The 23,173-nt window shown below is 40.9% G+C and overlaps 2 protein-coding genes across 2 annotated transcripts in view; both read left to right on the top strand.

The window, feature by feature from the left end:
- cpeb4b (cytoplasmic polyadenylation element binding protein 4b) overlaps window positions 1-19,445 on the top strand; it is a 29,531-nt gene extending 10,086 nt beyond the window's left edge. The window contains exons 3-10 of the mRNA XM_080040718.1: window positions 2,818-2,908; window positions 7,641-7,691; window positions 11,145-11,315; window positions 11,571-11,660; window positions 12,041-12,159; window positions 12,498-12,612; window positions 13,512-13,693; window positions 14,707-19,445. Of these exons, the coding sequence (XP_079896844.1) occupies window positions 2,818-2,908; window positions 7,641-7,691; window positions 11,145-11,315; window positions 11,571-11,660; window positions 12,041-12,159; window positions 12,498-12,612; window positions 13,512-13,693; window positions 14,707-14,934 (1,047 nt within the window). The 3' untranslated portion in view covers window positions 14,935-19,445. The remainder of the gene's footprint in view (window positions 1-2,817; window positions 2,909-7,640; window positions 7,692-11,144; window positions 11,316-11,570; window positions 11,661-12,040; window positions 12,160-12,497; window positions 12,613-13,511; window positions 13,694-14,706) is intronic.
- Window positions 19,446-22,860: 3,415 nt separating this feature from the next.
- Window positions 22,861-23,173, top strand: part of nsg2 (neuronal vesicle trafficking associated 2) — a gene marked incomplete at both ends in the record, with an annotated part of 32,082 nt that continues 31,769 nt past the window's right edge. The window contains one exon of the mRNA XM_080041525.1: window positions 22,861-22,989. Coding sequence (XP_079897651.1) covers window positions 22,861-22,989 — 129 coding nt within the window. The remainder of the gene's footprint in view (window positions 22,990-23,173) is intronic.

Below are 23,173 nucleotides of genomic sequence, written 5' to 3'. Positions count from 1 at the left end.
GTTTTGAGGGAGAGCGCGTCCACTGGGTGTGTTCTTCTTTAACATGTTGTCTCTGTTGTATTTATCTTCTTTCAGTCTGTGTTGAACATCTACACCAGCCAGAAAGCTTCATGGTAAGATTTCTTTGGCTGGTTAACCAGCCCGCGTGGCAGACATCCAACCACGCTCTCTGGCTGATCACAAAGTAAAAGCAGCTATAACATTTTTGGTAAAGCCTGCAGACACCAGACAGTAGATAAAAAAAAAAGTGAGCTGCCTGCCTGCCCCGACCGCTTGGTCACATGGTTCACTGAGGCAAGTTTGTTTTTCTGAACCCTTTAGCATTTGACCCCAGCGGAGTTCATATGCGTAACATATGCTTTGAGCTTTTCCTCCCGAGGAGGTACTGCCTGCAGGCTGTCCCCCCACCCCCCACCCCCCACAGACATTGGAAAACAGTTTTTTCAACAAGTTGTGACCTGGTTCTTGGATAAATGAGCACACAATAAAGAGGTTGAGCCACAGATTCCTTTTGTTTGCAAAGACAAAGTGGTGAATGGAGAGAGTGACTTACAGGTTGACAGACACCTTGGGTAATTCTTGTTGTGCAAAGCTTTTATCTGTCAAGTCGAGGGCAGAGCTGAGCGTTGATGACAGGGAAGCCTTTTTCTGACTTTTGAAGATGGTTGAATTTGACATAAAAGCTACGCACTCAACTGTTTTATTTTGTGACATGATTGTACATTTTCTTTTGACCTCTTACAGCTTTAATTAACAGGCCTCAAGTGTTGTTTTTAACCTGCCCACAATTTTCACTTTGTGTTTCCCTGTGACCAATGTGATCTCGCAGGCTGTATAATAATAGCCCCTCTTTTTACACTCAGACCTCTATGTAAACTGTTGCTACAAATATTGGATGAACAGAAAACTTGCTGAGCAGACCCTGGTCTTTGCTTAGTTTTTTAATAAAAACAAAAAACAAACATGCATTTGCTTTCAAGATTAGTCCACAAAAAAAGGCTGTGCAGCTGCAGAGTGAATCTTAATTACATCATGAAATACTTTTAACGTCAAAGGCTGTGAGTCATGTCATCGTATAAAAAGAGTTCCCTGATTTGTCCTTCTGTCAGCATCTTGTCAGGCTCAATCAGCTGTAAGTGGAAGATTTCTGGAAATTATATTTTATGACCATGTAATATTCTAGCTCCACTTATCCATATGCCAGCTCTTCAATTTTTTACTCTATCAAATGGCACGTGTGTATTTTTTACAAATGACTACAGATACAGCTCAAACTGTACAGCATGTTTAGTTTGACAGTATTTCAGCAAAAGGTCATGGAAAGTCATGGATTTTGCAATTGATATTCATCTATTTCATTAGGTTTTGCAATTGCAGTTGATGCAATAAATATGCTGTAGGGAAAGGATTATTTCAGTCATCACCAGACAGCTCAGAAGAATATACTCGTGACTAAACATTTTATTCACGATGTGCAGCCTTTTAGACAACAATGCAGAGCGAGCTCTCTGACGCATATGTTTTTTTTAAAGGTCTTCCTGCTTTTTAAGATGGCAGGCATTGGAGTATGACTGGAAATATTGAGGAAGAGATGAGTTGACGACAGTCACATGATGCCCTGACCTTTAGCAGCAAGTGTACATGTAAACAAGAAGGATATGGATTTCACATCGTGGTCCTTGGCAGCGTTGTCTTTTTGAGTTGTGCTTGTCCTAGATAGAAGGAAGCCCAAAGAGTTTATCAGCGTGTCAACAAGTTGTTGTCTGTGGCTGCATATTTAGTTTGGTTGAGGTGGAGTCAAGACAGAAGCCTTATCAGCATGGTACTTTGACTGTTTGGCTGTTTGTGTATGGGTACATATCATTGATGGGTGTGTGTTTATATGTTTGTCTGCACATACAAATATTTCCAGTATGGTTGGTATGCCAAGGATGGCCTTGTTGTAGGTGACAAAGCTGTCTCTCAAGAATTGGCTGGTCTACTGCTTGGTTCTACCGCTCGTGTTGCTGTTCACTTTCCATGGCGCTGCCCGGCTGAATGAGTGAGAGTACTGCTTAGTTAGTTGTTCCGTTAACTTTTTACAAGATACTTAGCAGTTAAACCCAAAATAAGCACATGAAGTGGGGTAGGAAATAAGACCAGGAGGGGTCAAACACAGACAGAAAGCAGATTGATCCAACACAGGAGTGTCCTATTTCACAAACAAACAAACAAGGAGAAAAAACACTGATAATGTAAAATATTTTGAATAAGTTGATCTTCACCTCCTTTTTTAACTTTTAGTTTTTACTAGAATTTACTAGTGAATCTCTTCAGATTCCATCTTTGTTCATCATTCCTCCTATTTAGGGCCAGTGCCAAGTGTGTCAGAATCTGCAGTGACGAGAGAGACCATCATGCAATTTTAAATCCTCATATCTTTCTATGGCATTTATTAAAGCATGTTTGAAAATGAAATATGTATCGACTCAAGTGAATCTCCGTATTTTTCTCTTTAATAAGCTCCAGCTAAAGCGAGAAGGAAGTGAGAATCCTTCACTAATAAGTGGTAAAGCATCTGGCTGCTCCCTTTTTATTAATAGCTTACCTTCGGCCCTGAATGTCCAGTCTATGTTTAGAGTGTGGAGCGGTGACATTGCAAAACGTAACATTTCTTGTGTAAGCTATCACGAATGCTGACTTTATCCTCTCGAGTGTGTAACTCTTGGGTTGATTGGGGTAACATTAAAAGATAATGATCGGTGGAAAAACAGCATGACTTCGAAGCAGGGAAAGAAAAGTAAACAAGTGTTTCTCCTCTTCCTCCCCTCTCTATAGGAACGCACCAGGTCATTCGACAGCTTCAACATGAACACGCTGGAGAGCTCCCTGATCGACATCATGAGAGCTGAGCAGGACACCCTGAAAGGTGAAACAGCCAGCTGTCAATCAAGAAGATGAAACGCTAAGCACACAAGCAGAAATACCTGTGTTTTCTTTATTTTGCACGTTGTTAAGTAAGGGGTAATGTATAGCGCGTCGGGCTCCTGTTCACATTGTCGGCCTTTATTTCTCCAGAGTGACCCATTCGCTATACATTATCACGCTTATAGCAGGGCTACAGACTAAATTAATTCATTCATTGAAGCAAAATATTGTTTGGTTTGATTGATTTGAAATGCCTTTTGGTACAACAAATAGTCTTCTACTGTCAGAACTTTGTCCATAGCAAAGGTAACTACGTAAATTGGTGGCCAAACTTACTCACATAGTCAAGACTGGAGTCTTTTTAGACATTAACAATGACCCTGAAGTTCCCTGCTATCCAGATACATTTAAATTCACGTTGAAAAATGATTTTATTTTACTTTTATTCATTTTTTAAGATATTTTTTGGCATTTTTAAGCTTTATTGACAGTGTAGAGACAGAGTTGAAATTGGGCAGAGAGGGGAGTGACATGCAGAGAACGACCGCGGGCTGGAATCGAACCCGGGTCTGCTGCTGGCCGAGGCCCATGGGGGGGACGCCCTACCAACTGAGCTAAGGACGCCTCCCCCCATTTTATTGTTTTTTTGAAGGAAAGTTAGTCTACCTATTTTTAGACGTCCGTCTACAGATTGAAATGGCAGGAAGTGATGCGGTGAATTATCCTTTACAATGGGCATTATAGAAAAAATAAATTGCCCGCAGAATGCCGTGATTAACCAATCAGAACACAGCATTTATCAGTGCCGTGTAATAACATGAGAGAATCCCTCTGTGTACTTTATGATCACCTCTTGCACACTCAAAAATATGACATATTTCCCCACATAACTTTAACATGAATATAAATACTCTTGCTGCACGTATTGCTTTGTGAGTAGGCCTACATGGCTAGTGCACAAGTGCACACTTACTGACCAATTTAACACAACTCTTAGAGACGTTTCACTTCCTCCACAAGTCTAGACATTGTGTTTTGTTTTTGTTGTGCAGATGAACATATAATAAGATTGTCAGCCTGTGTATCAGTCAGCTCATGACTCTGCGCTCTAGTTCCTCCTCTTTCCTTTTAACATTGTTTTGAAGAAAAAGAAACTGGTGAAAAAAGGGTTTTTAACTTGTGAGAACAATTATTTTGGTAACATGTGTGACTGAGCGTGGTGCAGTGAGTGTGACCTCCTTTTTGGTTTTTCTCATGCATATTGAGAAGGAGATGCAAAGAGAGCACGGCGCTGCTGGAAGTGTAGGCTTTGTATTTAAGATGGGATTTGGGAGAGAGATGGAAAGACTCCGACTGAGCTCAACTGAAGTTGTTGGCCATCATTAGTTTTTAATGATCACAGCCTTACATGTGTCTGTGGGATGATAACAAAGACAACGCACAGTTGTTGAATCCAAAAACCTCTATACTGTTACCATGAGTGTGAAACAGATGGTTTTATCTAAGTCAAATCAGAATGACCACATGGTGCCATTGCGAGAGAAGTACATTTTTGGTTTGCAAGTACAGTATAGACACTCCGTTGCCAGGATATCACGTAAACCTGGCTAAAGCAATTGCATTCTAATACAGCACAAAGAGAAATCATTCTTTGTAAATTGGACTCTGACTTTGGTTATTGATTAATAGAGACAAAAGCCAATGTCTATTATTGACTGAATGATGCACAACATTGGCCAATGGTAACCCAGAACAGGGTTATAGAATACAGCAGGTAGCCAGTGTTGTTTATTCTTCCAAAGGGTGTAGCCGACAGTAATTATAGACAAGGAGTGCCTAGCTAACGAAAATGACTCGCCGAGAGGGAGTAGGTTGTATGAATAGTTCAAGTAATGATCATTGTTTGAAAGGAAACACCTTTTTAAAAGGTATCACTGGGGCTTGATTGATCGGAAACCAGAGTTTAGCATGTCTGCCACATTACTTTTTTTTATCCAACCAATGCTTCATCCTAGATATGGACCACTACCCAACCATCTTTTTAAAACGTTTTTTTATTTAAGGTCACTGCAGTCTAATGGTCTGATTAAGTCTAATCAAGTGAAACGTACTAAAATACCTCAAAATAGCATGCGACAAGATTTGTCTTTTCAGTAATGTAACACACACACACACATACACACACGCACACCAGCTTCACTGCTGCACGAATAACAAGATGAGTGGAAAAACTCGGAGCCCCAGACACTTCACTCTCAGCTCTTATTTATCTCAGCCTCACACCCACTGAGCTCAGCCACCTCCAGCTGTGTTCTAATGCTCTGCTGTCAAACCTTAGTAAATCCTCCCTCAATATTAAGAGGGGGAACACTGGAAGGTTATCTCATTAAGCATGTTGCGCAGTCTTAGCGCAGATTCCTTGGACTGTGAGAGATCCAGGAGCATGGCACCAGAAGACAAAACAAGTTCCCCTCTAAATGAAAAAGCATAAGCTACAGCTTCATTAAGAAATCAAACCCATGCAGGGTTAAGACATTATGATGAAATGAAATGTAGTTTAGCAGAAGTAGTGTTGATCCCAACTTCCTCTTCGTAGATGACAGTGTATGCTCTGTAATTCAGCAAATGAATCGTCGGATGCCTTGTCCAGTATCTCGTATGGCAACATGTATATCTTTCCTCTCAGTCCTCTCTTTGACCTGCTTTCTCTCCATCTATCTTCAGCCGCCCTCTTCACGTTTGTTTCTTATACAGTGGTCCATTCTTCACTGCTTTCACATGATGCATCACACCACATCCCGCCCCATAATCCTTATCTTCCTTCGTCTCGTGGCCCCCTTGGCCTGCAACAAAATATTATTACATTAATTCCATGTTTTCACAATTACATTCCAGGCTTGTACAGTGTCGTGCCAAGTGTAGCAGTGACTAAAGTGAGTCCTTTCCTTTTTCCCTCTCAGCAAAGTAAGAAGAAAACATAATTACAGCATATTTTCTCCGAGTGCTGACTCCTCTCCAGGCCAACTATCTCCTGCTATCCCTTGCTCTCTGTCACACGCACATACATGCACTTTCACACAAATGTAACCAACACGGACATGATTGCGCACACACTTCGAGCACATTTGAACACGCATACGCAGAGCGCACATTTCTCATTCCAGCAGAGCATATTGAACAAAGTGAGAGTGACGAAGCCGGGGAAACGGGCGAAGCAAAATGTCCACAGTTAGAAGTGGCTTTGAATCGCTTCCAGCATTGTCCCGGCTGACAGAAAGGATCCCTCTGTTCAGCCATTACACACAACACACAACACACACACGCATGCACACACGCACACACACATGCACACACACACGCACACACACACACGCACACATCAACCACTGCCATGTGGTGTTTGCTCGTACATGCATGTGCTTTAGCTGTTACTGTGCTGTACATGTAGGCAGCCAGCAAGCATGCTAATGAGGTTCACAGAGCGGGCACACACCACCCTGCAGACACACAGGGATGTGGTGTGTGTACGTGCCTGCACACTTGCTCCTCAGAGAATACTAAAGGCTCTCAAAATCCAATATGACGGTGGTTGTGCTCGGGTGGACTTTGATTTTGGGTTGGCGAAGGTGCACCTATCAGCACATATATGACCGGGTTAAATTACAGGGGGAGATAAACTGCTGAAGTGTAAAGGACTTGAGGTTGTCTGTGTGATATTGGTTGGCACTTGCCACTTGCCACCTCTGATTTGATGTATTTTTGATGCCGATAATGTCCGGACTGAAATGACTGGGCTTGTGCATATGGAAAATCCCTGATATAGTAGTAGTAGTAGTAGTAGTTCCCCTGAGTCCACGGGTGGTCCGCCCTGGTTTCTGTGGTCCGCAATTTCTAGTTTTCTGTTCCATGCACCACATCTACTGCGTACTGAGGGGCTCAATAGGCGAGCTGTGGGGGAGGGGCTTGCCGATTTCCATGTGACCGTGGCATTGGAATGCACCAATCACAGGGCGGTCCGTACCCGCAAAACAATGGTTGTACTATTTGAGCTCTTTCATCTCATTATCCTCTCTGCAGCGAGAGGGCCGTGCATAACTTTGGAGCTTGTTTGGCATCATAACATGTATTTGTGTGGGTGCGGGTGTGTATGCGTGTGTCTATGCATGCGTGTGAGACGGGCCTGGAAAATAGCTCAATGTAAAATGTGTGATATGAGGCTCAGAGAGAGAGAGAAACAAACATAGGGAAATGGAAGTTGAGGTAGAAAGATGGTAGGTGTCCCACAGATTCACTCTGTAATGAGATTGATGTGGAAGCAACACTTGTTCTCATATCTGTTGTGGCCTATTCTTTGTGTGCACTGTTCATGAACTGACTGAGGCACAGAATTTTTAATACCATATTCTGTACAGATCGGTTCAGTTTTCAAAGCAACATTTTGCACTTTAAAAAAAAAATTGGAACATGTCGTACATTTTGTGCAGAACTGTCAATAAAAAGTTGCATCTAGCAATAATGAGTAATCTTATTAGGTGACAGGCTTTTATGCCGTCAAATATCTTTCTGGTAAATCTCAATAAAATACAGAATAATGATTATAACTTACCCCATTCCTAGACAAACTGGCATATAAGTAATGCCAAAACTTCCGGATTTCTTTTCGATTATTTGAAAACTCTTTATCCCTTTTTAATGTGATGTTGAATGTTTCTGTTCTGTGTCTCCTTGTTCAGGTCGTCTAGGCTTCCCCCATCCAGGAGGGGACAACCCACTGCCCCTCAATGGTACGTACGGCAACCTACAAAGGTTTTCAAGGGCCCACTAAAGCAAAAAAAAAATATATAGAATTATAGTAGTTCTTTAAATAACCTTTTCATCTTGTCCCTCCAAACAAATACATTTGACGAATAATTGAATTGAAAAGGAAAAGGTAGATGGAGAGAGGACGTAGTGTTTGTTTTTTTGTTTTTTTTACACAATGGAAATAAATGGACGGTTGGAGGGTTAGTTTGAATTAAAAACAAATAGTTCCTAGTACCCGAAACTTAATTTTAAATTTCTCTTTCTCAGTATATGGTTTAGTGTTTGTGGTGGATTTTTTCCATATTAGCATTTTGCCTTTTGTTTTCATAGATAACAGTAGAGACAGACAATAAATATTGGGGTCGACTTGCCGTATTAAAAGCGGGGATGTTGTTGTGTTTATATGGTATGCGTGTTAGATCAATAGGCTGTCATGATATCCTTGATTTTAGTGTTTTGGTACAACATTTTAGTGTCTTTTTTAAAATAAAAAAAAAACATGAATTGATATATAGAAAGTTGATTTTAAATTTGGAACAGGATATAAAACAGCATAGAGGGCCAGTAGTTTCCTCACAAGATCGCACGTAGGTCACGTGTTGAGATCACATGTTCCGGAGCTGTCATCAAGCCCTGAGACAGATGGTGCCAGCGGATAGGCAGGATTCAGATTTAGAGGTTGCACACCAGCGCTCTCTCTCACTCTCTTTGTCTCTGTCTCTTTTTGTCTCATAAGCGTACACAGATTGCATTCCCCATTCTCTTGATCTCTCTTGCTCGCTCTCATTTTCTGTCACTCCCTCACGGCCTTTTTCATCAGCTTCTCTCTTTATTTCCTCCAGTCTCCCCCCCCTCTTTCACACACACACATCTTTTTATAGCTCTCTCTCTCTATATCTCTCTCTCTCTTTCTAACCCCCCTTCCTCCCCCCTCTCGAGCTGTGTCCATCTGGGTCGGAAAGTCCACTGAGGGAGCCGAGGATTATTGCTTGTGTGTTCTGGCCACTTCTTCTTCATCGACTCTGTGTTCTTAACTGTATTCTTCAGTATTTTCCAGTTGGCGCATTAAATGGAATGAGTAAAAAAAGAGCACCATCTCATTTGTACACACACAGGACAGTGCACCACATTGAAGGCTGATGGTTCTAAAGGGGGACACAAGAAATTAGATTTATTTGGACTGAATTGAAAATGCATACAGGTACAGCATCCTGTAATCACAGTACATATAAAATTCAATTTTTTTTTCTTAGATTCAATGCTGTCCATGGTTTTGGAAAATGTTACTGTGCTTTCAAAAAGTCAGCAGTTTTACGGTATTTATTCCCTTTGTTGCCATGGTCACACAGCCAGCACACAGCAGCTAGCTACCTGTAAAAGTTAGACTATTATCAACTGAGGCACACAGATCTCTGCTTGGTGCCACTGTTGCCTCCCCTTGCCGCAGGGCTGCTAATGTTATTTACGTTGGAAACGATTGAGGTATGGTAATGGTAATAGTGAGCTCTCTGTCATAGATGAGGTTTTGTTTACAAGTCGAAGGCACGACTGTTAGGAGAGGAAATCACATATTGTGGACTGGCCATATCCAGAATACACTCACTGGCAACTGCTGTGCTATTACTTCTGGTGCTTTCATTTGGTTCATTGTGAAAGAAAGCTTCACCCCCCCCCCCCCCCACCCCCCCACCATAGCCTAGCCACACTGGTGTTTCTTCTGTACTGGTACCAGCAGCAACAGGCTCTTACAAAACCTCTGCCGCTAGGAAAGCCATGGATTCTAGTGACACAGACTTGATGAATTGCAGTGTTGTCAGTGAGACTGTGTGGACTGTTATCGGGCATGCGCTTGGATCTTGTTTCAATTCTAATGCAGATGTTAGTGCCACAGCAACTTGACCGTGATGAAACGCCTTGCTTCATTGACTGAAGCAGTGTTCCGTCCGTGGGCAATTCAGTATGATTGTGTTTTCACTTTTCATTGGTACAGTGTTTTATGCATCTTTTTGTAATTCAAGCTCCTCTTTGATTTGTCCTTATTCCACACGCAGCCAGGAATTATAGCAGGAGACGAGGTAAAAATATAATCATGATTTTACTGTGTCACTTTTCAAGCTTAAATGGTCAGTCTCAATATTTTGACGTTTTTTTGTTGTGACATTATTAATAGGATTTTATTGGTTCTGGGGCGTTGGTTTGTGAAGTGAATGCTGAAATAAGTGCTGAATGACTCTGCACTTTGTGTCCGTACAGTGGCATGTTTGTCTGCATGACTATGTCCATGTGTGGAGCCTTGCTTGGAGCTTGTCAAGTGATCTTATGCATCTTTCATCCTTTTGTGTGTGTGTGTGTGTGTGTGTGTCTTTCCTTGTGCTTGACTCAATGTGTGCTTTATTAAATTTTTATTTTAAACGTATTTCCACACAGTTTGCGAGATTGTTCATTCGGACAACAGCTGTTAGCGGGAGGTTAATGAGACAGAGAGAGAAATATGAAAGTGCAGTATGTGATTCACACACTGATACGCACGCGCACGCTCGCACACACACAATGCAACAAAAGCACATAGACATTGTGAGGCACAGGGCTGGACAACACACACACATACACTCACTCACACACACAGCACTGTGAGCTCAGGCTAACTCCCTTGCATAAATCTTTATAAAGTAGCTCAGGGCAGGTTGTAAAGGAGCAGGAGTAGGCCAGGGAGGGCTTAACCTTTACAACACACCCACATGCACAAACATGCACGTCCACTGTGAAACTATTTATCCTTGACACTGCGTTGGTTTGAGGGAACCTGCCTGCATGCTCAGTCCCCCATGGACATTACTGTTGCTGAACATGTGTGTGTCATGGTAACTTATCAACAAGTGTCCCGTGAGATTGAAAGTACATTTGTTACTTTTTGTGTTTTTTCGTTCAGTCCAATCCGTTTGGATATGACTCTGGTTACGTACTGTCAAACTGCATCTCCTAACATCTCCATGCTATATGTTGGAATGAACTCATCACCAGTTGACTTCATTATGTTTTTTTTCCTTATTTTATTTTAGTTTACAATGATCCCCTACTAACCCTTTGTTTGCTGCATGCTCCCCTCCACTGCTGAGGTTTTCAACCTGTTTGCAGATGTTGGAGGGGTTTTGAAATATCTGTAAGATTCCATTCAGAATCGGAAGGTGTTGAGGCCACACGGCACCCAAGAAAATGAAGATGTTTTGAATGTTTCCCAGAAAGTGTGTCCATTTGTCGAAAAGTCGTCTGAAATAAGAAATAAAGATTGCTAATGCACAGTAGTCATAACTGCCGTAGTGTTGTAACCATGACAACAGTGACCCCTCCTGTAAAATGTACTCCTCGGTATCTCTGCTCCTGAAATAACCTTTTCCTTCTCTTTTCCTCTCTCTCTCTCTCTCTCTCTCTCTCAGGCCACTCCTCTCTCTTCCCCATGGAGGACGGTTTCCCTGACGATGAGCGTGGTGATCAGGGTCTGGCGGGCCTGGGCTCTCAACATTGCTTCCCACACCAGAACGGCGAGCGCGTGGAGCGCTACTCACGCAAGGTCTTTGTGGGAGGACTGCCCCCGGACATAGATGAAGGTAAAAGCACATCTACATCAAAAGGATGTTTAGCTCTGGGCCAGCTTTCGGTCATTTGCGGTTTAGATTGAAACAATGGGATCTCAAGGGAAAGGCAACCATAAGAAAAACCCACCTGCAACACAAACAGCAAGTGTACACTGTGGATCATCTCACAGTGAAACAGGAAGGGTCATCATCTTCTTGAGCATTTTCTTCTTAAGCAAACCCCTTGCAGACTGCTAATTAGTATGTATTCTGTCCGCTTTATTTCAGATGAGATAACAGCCAGTTTCCGGCGTTTTGGACACCTGTTTGTGGACTGGCCTCACAAAGCGGAGAGCAAATCCTACTTTCCTCCCAAAGGTATTCATCCCAGATTCTTCTTTCTTGTCGTGCTGTTTTAAAGTCTTATCTTGAAAGTCTAGCCTTTCTGCATGGGAAAAAACAGGCACATATGTATTTTGGTAACTGATCCTTTGGTGCTGCTTTGTATGGATGCACTATCACTATGAATATGTAAGCATCTGTGCAGTCTTTGTTTTGTCTTTAGTCTGTTGTGTGAAACATTTTGCAACCGTGCCTGGACTGTTTGTCTGTTTGTAAAAGCTTACAAGCACCTCCTGTGAAGGCAGGATGTCGCGATCAGACATGCAGTCGCGGCAATCAAATTCCAACATGACGCTGTGTCAACACTTGGCGTCCCCGAGCAGCACCTGTCATAACCCTGCTGTATGTCTGTGTAGGCTACGCCTTCCTGCTGTTCCAGGACGAGAGCTCAGTGCAAGCTTTGATCGACGCCTGCATCGAGGAGGACGGCAAGCTGTACCTCTGTGTGTCCAGCCCCACCATCAAAGACAAACCGGTAAGTGGGAACACACACACACACACACACACACACACACACACACACACACACACACACACACACACACACACACACACACACCTCTGCTCAAATCTCACACAGACTCTGCTCAAATCACACACAGAATCCTATACACACACATCTATACACACACACACACACACACACACACACACACACCTATACCTATACACACACACACCTACACCTACACACACACACACACACACACGCACACACCTCTGCTCAAATCTCTCGCTGCCTCCTGGGTTAAACTGTTTCTTCAGGGCAATTTATTTGTGGAGCTGAAACCTGTTGGTTTTTGTGTGTGACAGGTCCAGATCCGCCCGTGGAACCTGAATGACAGCGATTTTGTGATGGATGGATCTCAGCCTCTGGACCCAAGGAAAACTATCTTTGTGGGTGGTGTCCCTCGCCCCCTCCGTGCAGGTATCCTACATTCTCATTGTTGTTATGTCAACATTTCAGAACATCTCTGCATTTCAGTCTTTTGCCCATGCTTGGACTGTAAACCAGAAATCAGTAAACCACCCTTCACTTCCCATGCTCAATTTCTTCCCAGTCTTATTAATGGCAGCTTTGAGAAACCTTCTCCTCTCTGTAAGACACTGCAGTGTGATCATCTTGTGTTCATAATAAACTGATGGTAATGCTAAAAGAGGCACTGTGCAATGGGCTTTGACCTACACCGCTCCTTTCAGGAAGTAAACACTGTGGCACGCTGTGCTGTGTGAAATATGAAATTCTTTCTCCTCCTGATCACAATGGCATGTCTGCTGTGTGCACTGCTGGTAGCTGTGTTTTTTTTCTTTTAGTTTTTTTAAGACAACTGCGCTGTAGTCGTTGTAATTAAAAAGGTCATAAGGCCCTGTGTTGCATTAAATGTTTAATGACCCTGTGTAATATGTGGGTCGATATTAACATCTGCATATTAAAAAAACTGCCATTTGACTTTGTTTTTAATGTTTAAACAAGCAAAGCTGCATTGTAAATTTGCAGTATCTCCCAATGCTGTTAAAAAGACATCTATTGCAGCCAATTTGGCAGCTGAAACTTTTTTTATATTTTCCCCATCGAGCTCAGCTGAATTTGAATCCCTGCTTACTGGCTTCACTCTCTTATATTAGCAACCCGCATCAACACGTGTGCTTGTGTTCATTTGCTACGTGGCATGAGTTTTTTTATTTTTGTGTGTGTGTGTGTGTCTGCGCGCGTGTGTGGTTGGGGAAGATTTAGCTAGAATGTTATTGGTTTCATGTATTTTGCTTCTGTGTGTCACACTTTCTCTATGTTTTGTGTTTTTTTTTCTCTCTCTCCCCACATTGCAGTTGAGCTGGCTATGATCATGGACCGCCTGTATGGCGGTGTTTGCTACGCTGGCATTGACACAGACCCCGAGCTGAAGTACCCCAAGGGAGCGGGGCGGGTCGCCTTCTCTAATCAGCAGAGCTACATTGCTGCTATCAGTGCTCGCTTTGTACAGCTGCAGCATGGAGAAATCGATAAACGGGTGAGTGGGAAAGTGAAGAGCTCTGTGTTTTTCGACTCCCTTCCCACTCTCTGCCCCCTCCTTTCCTCAATTGTCTCCCTACACCTCACTTTCTGTTCTGCTTCTCTCAAGAAAGAGCAGCAAAAGTCCAACAGAGATGTCCAGGGAAGAGTTATCATCATAACATAAAAGGCTGGAATAATATTAGCCTACGCTCATTTGTAAAACCGGTGTGCACATTTTGTTGACTGATTGCCTTAGTAACATTCACTTGCTAAAAGCACAATCCTTCATTAATTAGTGGATACAAAGCAAGTATATGGTTTGGAAAGGGAGTTTGAAATCCACAAGTTTCAACTATTGGAGCCTGTCACATGGGATTCTTCATCAAACAGCTCACTGTGATGGATCTTTCCTGTTCCAAAATAGTGTGTGGCCTTTTCATATAAATGTATGTTGGTAACATTCAAGCCATTGCCAAATTAGTTGAGTATCATTTTTTTTTACCTTTTTCTAATCGTCCTGAAATTATACACCAGTAGGCTACGCGGAATTACCTTTGTGTAATTGCGTTGGTCGTTTTTTTTTAATTTATTTTTCTTCTATTTACTAATTCAGCAGCAGCTGTAGCCTTTTTGTTTTTATTCTGCCTAACACTTCATTTTACAGGAACACATTGAACTAATCATGATGAGCTATCCTTTCTCCGCCAAACACTGCGGTGGTGTTAATGTCTTTACTTTAACCCGACTATACACTTAAACTGGGTGCATGAGGCACTTAAACGCCAACTAACAAAAAAATAATTAAATAATGGAATACGGGATTGATCTACCTGGCCGGATCTCAATCTACCTGGTTGGGCCACCCAAGTAGAGCCTATGTTTGGGAAACATTGGTATATTTCTGTATCTCTGCCATAAACATATGGCAGAGACTTGGGATAAATGAAGCAACAGCAGCATACGGAAACACAAATTGTTAAGAGTTTTGACATTTGACAATTTTTTTCATTATCACTTCTGTGATTTCAGGTGGAAGTGAAGCCATACGTGCTGGATGACCAGCTGTGCGATGAGTGCCAGGGAACTCGCTGCGGCGGCAAGTTTGCACCGTTCTTCTGCGCTAATGTCACCTGTCTGCAGTACTACTGCGAGTACTGCTGGGCCGCCATCCACTCACGCGCCGGCCGCGAGTTTCACAAACCCCTTGTGAAGGAGGGAGGAGACCGGCCCCGGCACATCTCCTTCCGCTGGAACTGAGCGGACCAACGGAGATAGGGGGGCAAGGCAACAGGGGAGAAAGGAGGGCAGGTAGTGCAGGAGTCGCAAATCATTATACAAATAAATGCACTTTTCTGTTGCTGGTTCCTTTTTGCTCTAATTTTCACTGAACCTTTTTTTTTTTTTTTTTTTTTTCTTTAAGTTAATATATATCTATATTTTGAAGATAGAAAAGAAAAAATACTGGAATTATATATCCAAATATGTCCAGCCAGGCAAAAGATGTGTAACATAATTTTTTTATTTATGCGTTTGATTTTTTTAAATATTTTTATTAGTTCTCAAAAAAAAAAATAACATATATGAAAGTTTGAGGTGTGATATGGTACTCTGCTAGTTATTAATTGGCATATTTTTTCTAAACATTGTCTTTTGATTTTTTAGTGTTGAGACAAGAGGCCCCAAAACAAATACACTTTATTTGACATTTGATTGACTTGTTTTGTAGCAGAGCTGTTGCTTTTTTATTTCGTATTGAGTCTCCAGAGCAAATGCTGTTGAAACAGAACACCATTGGCCTTTTTGTTCCTGAGAGGTGCGTTTTATGTTTTCTATTTGATGCAAGAGGCGCCAGAGCAAATGTGATTTGAAAAAAGGTGTTGCTAAAGAAGAGTGCACTTATTTCCAATTTTTAAAAGAGTGCAGATCCAGTACATGAGACCCTTAGTAGTCAACCAAAGCTGAATCTTAATTAACTAAGAGAGGGCCCACTGCATAACGAAATGGATTCTTTTCCCTCCCAGATCAAAATGTCTGAACCCTCTCTCTTTCTCTCTTTATTTTTTCCCAGATCACACAAATGCTTTGATGTTACTTGAATTCACGACAAAATTTTTAGCAAAAACATATTTGGGTTTTTGATCCTCCATTTTGACATGCAAAAACTAATACCTCAAAACTCAGCTGCTAATGTGCCGAATACAGTTAAAAAAAGAAAGAAAGCAAGAACCTGCTGGTGTTTCTCCTTTCCTTTTTAGAACTATAATCAAAGGGAAGTGATAAAACCGGCACAGTTTTGTACTCACTTGCTTCATCGCCTCCTTATTTTTGTAATCACACCCAGAGTTGTGCTAGGGACAGAGCAGAGCATGGTGCAGTATGCAGTGTATTAGGGGAATGTAATGGCGTAGGGAGGAGAGACAGAAAAGGCTTTCTGCTACAGAGATAAGTCCAGCCCGCTCCCCCCACTCCTCATGTCTGCCCACCATGGCCTCTGCTGCTAAGCTAGTTGCTAGCATGAGGGTAAAGGCCTCATTCATGCATCAGAACTTGCTTTCTGTGTATGTACACGGTGAGGGGCAGGGAGGGGGCTTGGATCCAGATCTTTCAGGACTGAGGCTAAAAGGTAACTCCTCCAGAGAAGGCTGGTCAAGTGGCCGCCTGTTTTTATTGCAGTTTTTTGACGGGGCTACCACCGATGCCTGTGTTTGTTAGGTCTTTATATTTTCTCAAACACATCTGTGCAATTCTCCCAAGTCTTGAAAATGAGAAAAGAAAAACAAAGTTCTACTTTGCATCCAAGAGTCAGCTACGTTTAAATGAAAGAAGCAATTTTTTTTTTCTGATTTCCGAAATCGTCAGCACACATTTGAGTCGTGGAGGGATCTGCTCTCTCGGCGAACCCCCTCTATCCTTTCTCCTGCGAAGCTTATCCAACTCAGCATCCATTGTTTTTGAAGCATAAATGAAGATAGTCTCTGCAGTGTGCTCTACTACTACACACTTGTTACCCACAATGCAGTTTGCACTCGATCAGTCGGTTGTACCCAGTGGCTTTTGGGAACCAAAGATGACTGTGCAGTAGTGGGTCATACTGTAGCTCATTTCTTGTTTTTTTTTAGACGTTTTTTATTCTTATTTTCGTTTTTTTCTTGTATATTTTCTAAAAAACAATCTGTCACTTCTACCCAGTTTTGCTTAACTGTCAAGCCCAGCAAACCAAAGATTGGCCTTGAACATAATATATTTATATATCTATATATTTGACAGTGCAGTCAGACCCCATTAGAACACCAGTGGAAAGACAACAGGGCTTGCAGACAGACAGACACACACACACACACACACACACACACACACACACACATACACACACACACTTAAACTTACACACACACACTTACACACTTACACACACACACACACCTCACACTCTCCATAGCTCAAAGTGGAGGTGCATGCTGGTTGGCACTAGTTCTTCTATCTCCAAGTAGGTCTGCGTGTAAATGTAACACAAAGCGCACATTAACACAGCGAAATAAAAACTAGATCCTCACATTTGTTTAACGTCGGCGGTAACCTACTAGCCGAGCATTTAATTATGTCAGGGAGTTAGTACACACTTGATTAATACACACTAGTGAGAAATGTATCCTCATATTTGCGTGGTGTCGTCGCACCAGTTTTGCACCCTGGACGTTAGTTTTGTGGGTGTGGTGGGTGAGCATTTTAGAAGTTAAAACACTTTGTGAAAAATTTGCTGTTAAATGAGATGAAAAAAAAAAAGTTATTTTATACATGGCCTGCTGATTTTTGGTACAGTGTTTTCTAGCTAAATTATTTTGTCATGCACATATAAACATTTATTATGCACTACTTTTCTAAATATTTTTTCTTTTTCCAACAGTCATTTTAGGCACATTTTTCACAAATGGGGAAACTCCTTTTTGCAATACCTCAATTTTTCACATTGTGAAAGGTAGCTTTTGTACTTTTGTTACTGAGAGGTCTGCATATATGGAAATGTTCATTTAAAAAAAAAAAAAAAAGTTGAGTGATTTCAATATATATTATTTTCAATTATGCTTTTTATACATTTCAGTGCTGAGGAAACTTTACAACTAAGTGCACACTTGTGTTGATGCGACTTCAGATCTGCAAAGGAGAGACCAAAGTGTACCGCTCTCTTGGTCTTAGGTTTTTATTACATTAGATATTTTCCAGTCAATCTGGTCAATAACAGCATGGCGAACATATATTAGAAAAAGAAAAAAAAATACAAGTTGTCATTTGAAATTGATGTTAATGTCACTAAACATGGCTATACTAGTTGGACAATGGTAACTTCTGTCTTGGTTTCCTCTCCATAGATGGAGTATAACTTATTATAAGGAGAATGCAAAATTTGGTTCACGCTTACAGCTGAATCTCGTATCACAAGAATGGATGTTTGGTGTTTAGATATTTTAATATTTGAAAAAAAAAAAAGTATATATATATATATTCTTGAACTTGCCAACTAGCACCTATTGTAATCATTAGCATGCATGACAAAAAAAGAGAAAATGACAAGTACATGAATTAGCTATTAAAATTAATTGTTGTGGTGTGCACCAAATGTTTCTCAACTATTAAGTTGTTAAGGACACCCCAAACCCACTCTCTCACCCCACTTCAGCCTCTCCCCACCACCCTCTCCCGTCCCCTGCGTGTTGATCTCCTCGCTTCCCCATTCGCAGACCTCTGCAGAGATAAGACGAGAAACAAGACAGAAAACTAACTTTAAAAATCAGATTTTTGGCAGTGCAGTGACTTTGAGCATCCTTTATATAGAACACTGTTTAAAAAGACTTGAGAAAATCATCCCCGCTGTCTGTCGAGGTGATCTTATATTGACCTATCTGGAGGAAGGGGAGCTTAAAGACTTGAATGTGGTAAATGTTGCAAGTTAACTTCAAGTTGTTATGTGCAATACTTCTTTTGAACCTTTTTCCAGATAAAGACTCTTTGCAATGTAATTCTTTAATGCCATTTTTAATTGCAGACATTTTAATTAAAGATGTTAATATGTTTTTCACAGTCATTTTCTACTGTTTATTGTAATCCTTTTCATGCTGGTGTTTGTAAAAAAGAAAAGAAATCAAACTATTTGTACTAATATAAATAATTGAAGTTATTTTTAAAACATTTAAAGGTTTTGTGCTCATTTGCTTATTTTGTTTATTTTAAGCTACTGTGATTGATTGCATTGTAATTATTAGGTCAACAATGTATCTAGCTGTTTATTGGTATATTTTTAATTGGAATGTATAATTGATTTTTATAATTTTGATCAGATTTTTGTTATATTTTTGAGGTGAAGCTTTTAATATGTTAAAGTGTCTAGTTTTTACTAATTGCTATATTGTGCTCCACAATATATGGTTCACATTTTCTGAAGGAAAATAAATATTTAAATATTTGTCTGTTAATGATGTTACTTAATGGCAAGATTTCAATAGTTTTTAACTGTGTATGGGAAGGTTGTTGTATTTATTAATAGCATTTTTTACTTAAGATATCACCTTAATTTTTATTGTCATTTCACTTTATAAGTTCCTATTTTTGTATTTTCCTTTCTAATTAAGTTATGTAATACGGATATGTCCATATTTCTAGGAGTTGGTCTGTAGAAGTGCTAGTGAAACGAAAAAGAAAAATCTAATGTTATTTAATTGTTTGCAGCCAACTATTTATAACAGTATGCATAATTTTTAAATATTTGTAATGTGAAATGTTGAATGAAATAAATCTTAACTGTGATGAATATATATGTGCTTGGTGTGCTTATTTATGTGAAGTCTTGGACATTTAAAGCTTTTATGGGCTCTCTGGCATTTTAAAAAGCAAATGGGGAGCCGGTTAGTGTATGGGCACTAACAGTTTGTTTAAAATTGCCTCTGTTGCAGGTGTTTGGTGACTAATTAAAGAGTAACTTAGCAACAGGCTGAAAGGTGGTGTTTTACTGCCTTGTGCCTCTCCTACCACACCCAGCATTGATGCCACCACACCCTCTATACACTTTTACATCACTGCAGCAATTTGAGAAGTTAAACCTCTGAAGGTCCGCAATAATAACATTCTCTGCCGGCAAAGTTCCTCATTAAAAACTGACGTCAATGAATGATCAGCTGCTTTAGTGAAATACCAGTGTGTTCAGCCCACATCAGCAGAATGTGTTTGGCTGAGCTTATGGCTTATCCACCTCAGATGTGTGTAGTTTAAAAATAAATACTTATCTGGATCGAATATGTCAACATCTTTCTCAACTCTTACCCCTTTTTAGTTCATATTTATGTGTGAAAGGATTGTGTGGCCCACTGATTGGAGTAAAGTATGAACTGACCATCTCCCCTCCTTCCTTGTCCTGTGGAGAAAAGTTCTACACAAGGACTCATGATAAACGCTCAACAGTAAATGGCTCATGTTCCAAATGACACATTCACACACATCATTTACTTTCTGGATCCAGTCCATGAAACACTACACTGCATGAACTTGCTGAGGGCTTAGTGACACCACCAGCTGGCGGCATCATGCACTGTAAAGTAAGCCCTCAAAATAGTGTGATCCTTACTCTCTGAAATGTCAGTCAGTTTGCTGGCAAGGGTTTATTCCATTACATAGGCAGCAGAGGTCTTCATGTATAAAGTACCACTTTAAGTCAGAACTGAAGATAATTTGTTGAAGTAACATGTTGCTACAGGCATAATGTGCAGGTTATATAATGACCCACATTTAAAAAAGACCAAAAAGGAAGTAGAATACTATATACACCTTTTTAGGTGAGATGAAAGTGGTTCATTTAAAAAGAAAGACAAGAATGAATGGTTAATTATCAGGGACGTATGGATGCTGGAATACTCTTGGTTATAGGACAACTGATAGCCAAGAGAGAGGATAAAGAAGACAGTCAACAATAAAGGTTTTTTGGGGCGCCCTTAGGTCAGTTGGTAGGGCGTCCCCCCAGCAACGGACCCGGGTTCGATTCCAGCCCGCGGTCGTTCTCTGCATGTCACTCCCCTCTCTGCCCCATTTCAACTCTGTCTCTACACTATCAATAAAGCATAAAAAAAAAAAGCCAAAAAATATCTTAAAAAAAAAAGTTTGACTGTGTCCCTGTTGAACATATGATTAAAAGAGATCTAAAGACTAAACAAAGGGTGTGCTTCATGTCTGTAGGGGCAATATTTGTTTATTTAAATTCATCAGTCATTTGAACTTTTGTTAGTTTTGCTTGAAATGTAATGCACTTGTCTTTTTGATGTTTGCCTCATTTACTTAGTTCCATGGCTGATCCGTTTAATTACCAGACATATTTGCCAAATAACTACTTCTAAGAAACAACTTATCATGTTACTCTTTAAAACCACCAGATGGAGCCATAGGACCAAAATGACTGATTTGAACTGCACATGGTTTATGCTGCTTTCTAGCACTGTGGGAAATATTGGTAGATGCGTAACAAGTTATCACAAGACAATTGGCACATCTTATGACATCATATCGAATCATTCTTCATATCAACTCATTATACTAATAGTTTGTGAATTACATTATTTGAATCTTCTTAAATTGGCAATTTTTTGAATGGTTAGCCTATCTTTGAGTGGTCTCAGGCTGGGACACAGACACATTAAGTCACTCGATCGCAACATCAACTTGCTGTTATTCATTTATATAATATCAAGTTAAACAGACTTATAATGCTTTAGGATTCACTCACATGATCACTGATTAATGATTTCAAGTCGGATTATGTTGTTGTTGTTGCATATTCTGTTCAACAATGGGCCTAAGTCAAGATTCAAGATATCGTCATATAGGCTATTCATCGTCAGTTGCACTGTACTCTGTTCTCCTACACACTTGGAATAATAAAACTAACAAAATGTATTAGCCTATGGATTGAAAATAAACTAGGCTATACATGTAGGCTAGTATGAGTAGGCTATGATTGTATAGGCTAAATATAGGCTATAGAAGTAGCCTATGAATGAGAATAAATAAATAGCCTACAACTTATAAAATGAATGTAACAGTATGACCTCACCTGTGTAGCCTACATACATAGGCTAAGGAGCCTATTATTCAGGCATTTAAATGCAATGGATGTGCTTCTTCCACCTTACCAGCTCGGATGCAGGTGTTGAGGTGGAGCCCTGAAAGGCAAACATTAATTCGGCTTCCACTTTGGCCAAACAAACGAGACTCCCTTAAGGGGCGAATAAAAGAGAGAAGAGAGAAGAGAGAAGAGAGAGAGAGAGAGAGAGAGAGAGAGAGAGAGAGAGAGAGAGAGAGAGAGAGAGAGAGAGAGAGAGAGAGAGAGAGAGAGAGAGAGAGAAGACAAATCCCCCTAGTGGCAGCTCTAGCGGCTGGGTGTAGGTGCGCGGTGAGGAAGAGGTTGTTTTGGATTAGGGGGTTGGGCTGCCTGCTGGTCGGAAACCTGCCGCCAGACATCCACTTTGTCTCCGGCGGTGCAGCGTCGCTTTCCCGCAGCATCAGCAGCAGCCACACCGCAGCGCAGCCTCCAGCTAGCCTCACCCGCTCTCAGTCTGCTCTTTCCTCCGCCTCTGTCCTTAAACAGATACAGACACACTCACACACACAGACAGACACTGCTGCAGCACAAAGACGGACGGACAAGGACGATCAACGGTAAGTAACAGCTTTTACTGCTTTTTTCGCGGAGAGGGTCATTATTTTTTGGGGTGATGGAGAAAGGTGTGGAATGGGCATGATGCTATTGGCAGACGTTTGTTTTTTCTCTGTGTGGGGGTGTCCGAGATACAATTACAAAATTACCTTGTTTTCCTTATAGTTTTGTTCCTCTTATCATGAACTATCATACATCTCTGAGATTTATGGACTGAACAGTCATTTGACTTTTATTCATTCATATTGATTGCGTGGGCTACTCTATCACTTTGCGGTCATCAAGTTAAAAACTCACCAGTATTTTTTAATCTTCTGTTCCACTGGAATCTTTTCCATCACATAGCCAAATGTGTCTTGTGCCAACGTTTGACCTGAAAGGCTGTAAGGTAACAGAAGAAAAAAACAATAATAATAATATCCGTTTTCCAACACCCTGTCCTTTCAGGAGTAGTCTTCAGGGAAATAAGGGAATATACAAGTGCGGTAAAGATGGTGAAACTAGGGAGTAATCTTCAAGACAAAGGGGCCAAACCTGTGAGCGTGGAGGACGGCTTCCAGAATGTGCCACTCATCACTCCACTTGATGTTGGCAGCCTCCAGAGCCAAGCACCTGACAAGGTGAGGGACCACATGTCTGATCGTGTGTGTATGTGTTTGTGTGTGTGTATGTGTTTGTGTGTGTGTATGTGTGTGTGTGTTAAACACAGAGTTTCCCTGCTTGTTTGTGCATCAGTCTGTTTTTCTAAATTTCCTTCTGTTTCTATTAACTCAGCGTCCTTAAACTACCGTTGTGCACAAGCCC

Source organism: Ammodytes marinus (genome assembly GCF_949987685.1).
Source record: "Ammodytes marinus genome assembly, chromosome: 14".
Classification (NCBI taxonomy): Eukaryota; Metazoa; Chordata; class Actinopteri; order Uranoscopiformes; family Ammodytidae; genus Ammodytes; species Ammodytes marinus.
Note: the sequence above shows the minus strand (reverse complement) of the source record. Positions and strands in the feature narration are given on the sequence as shown.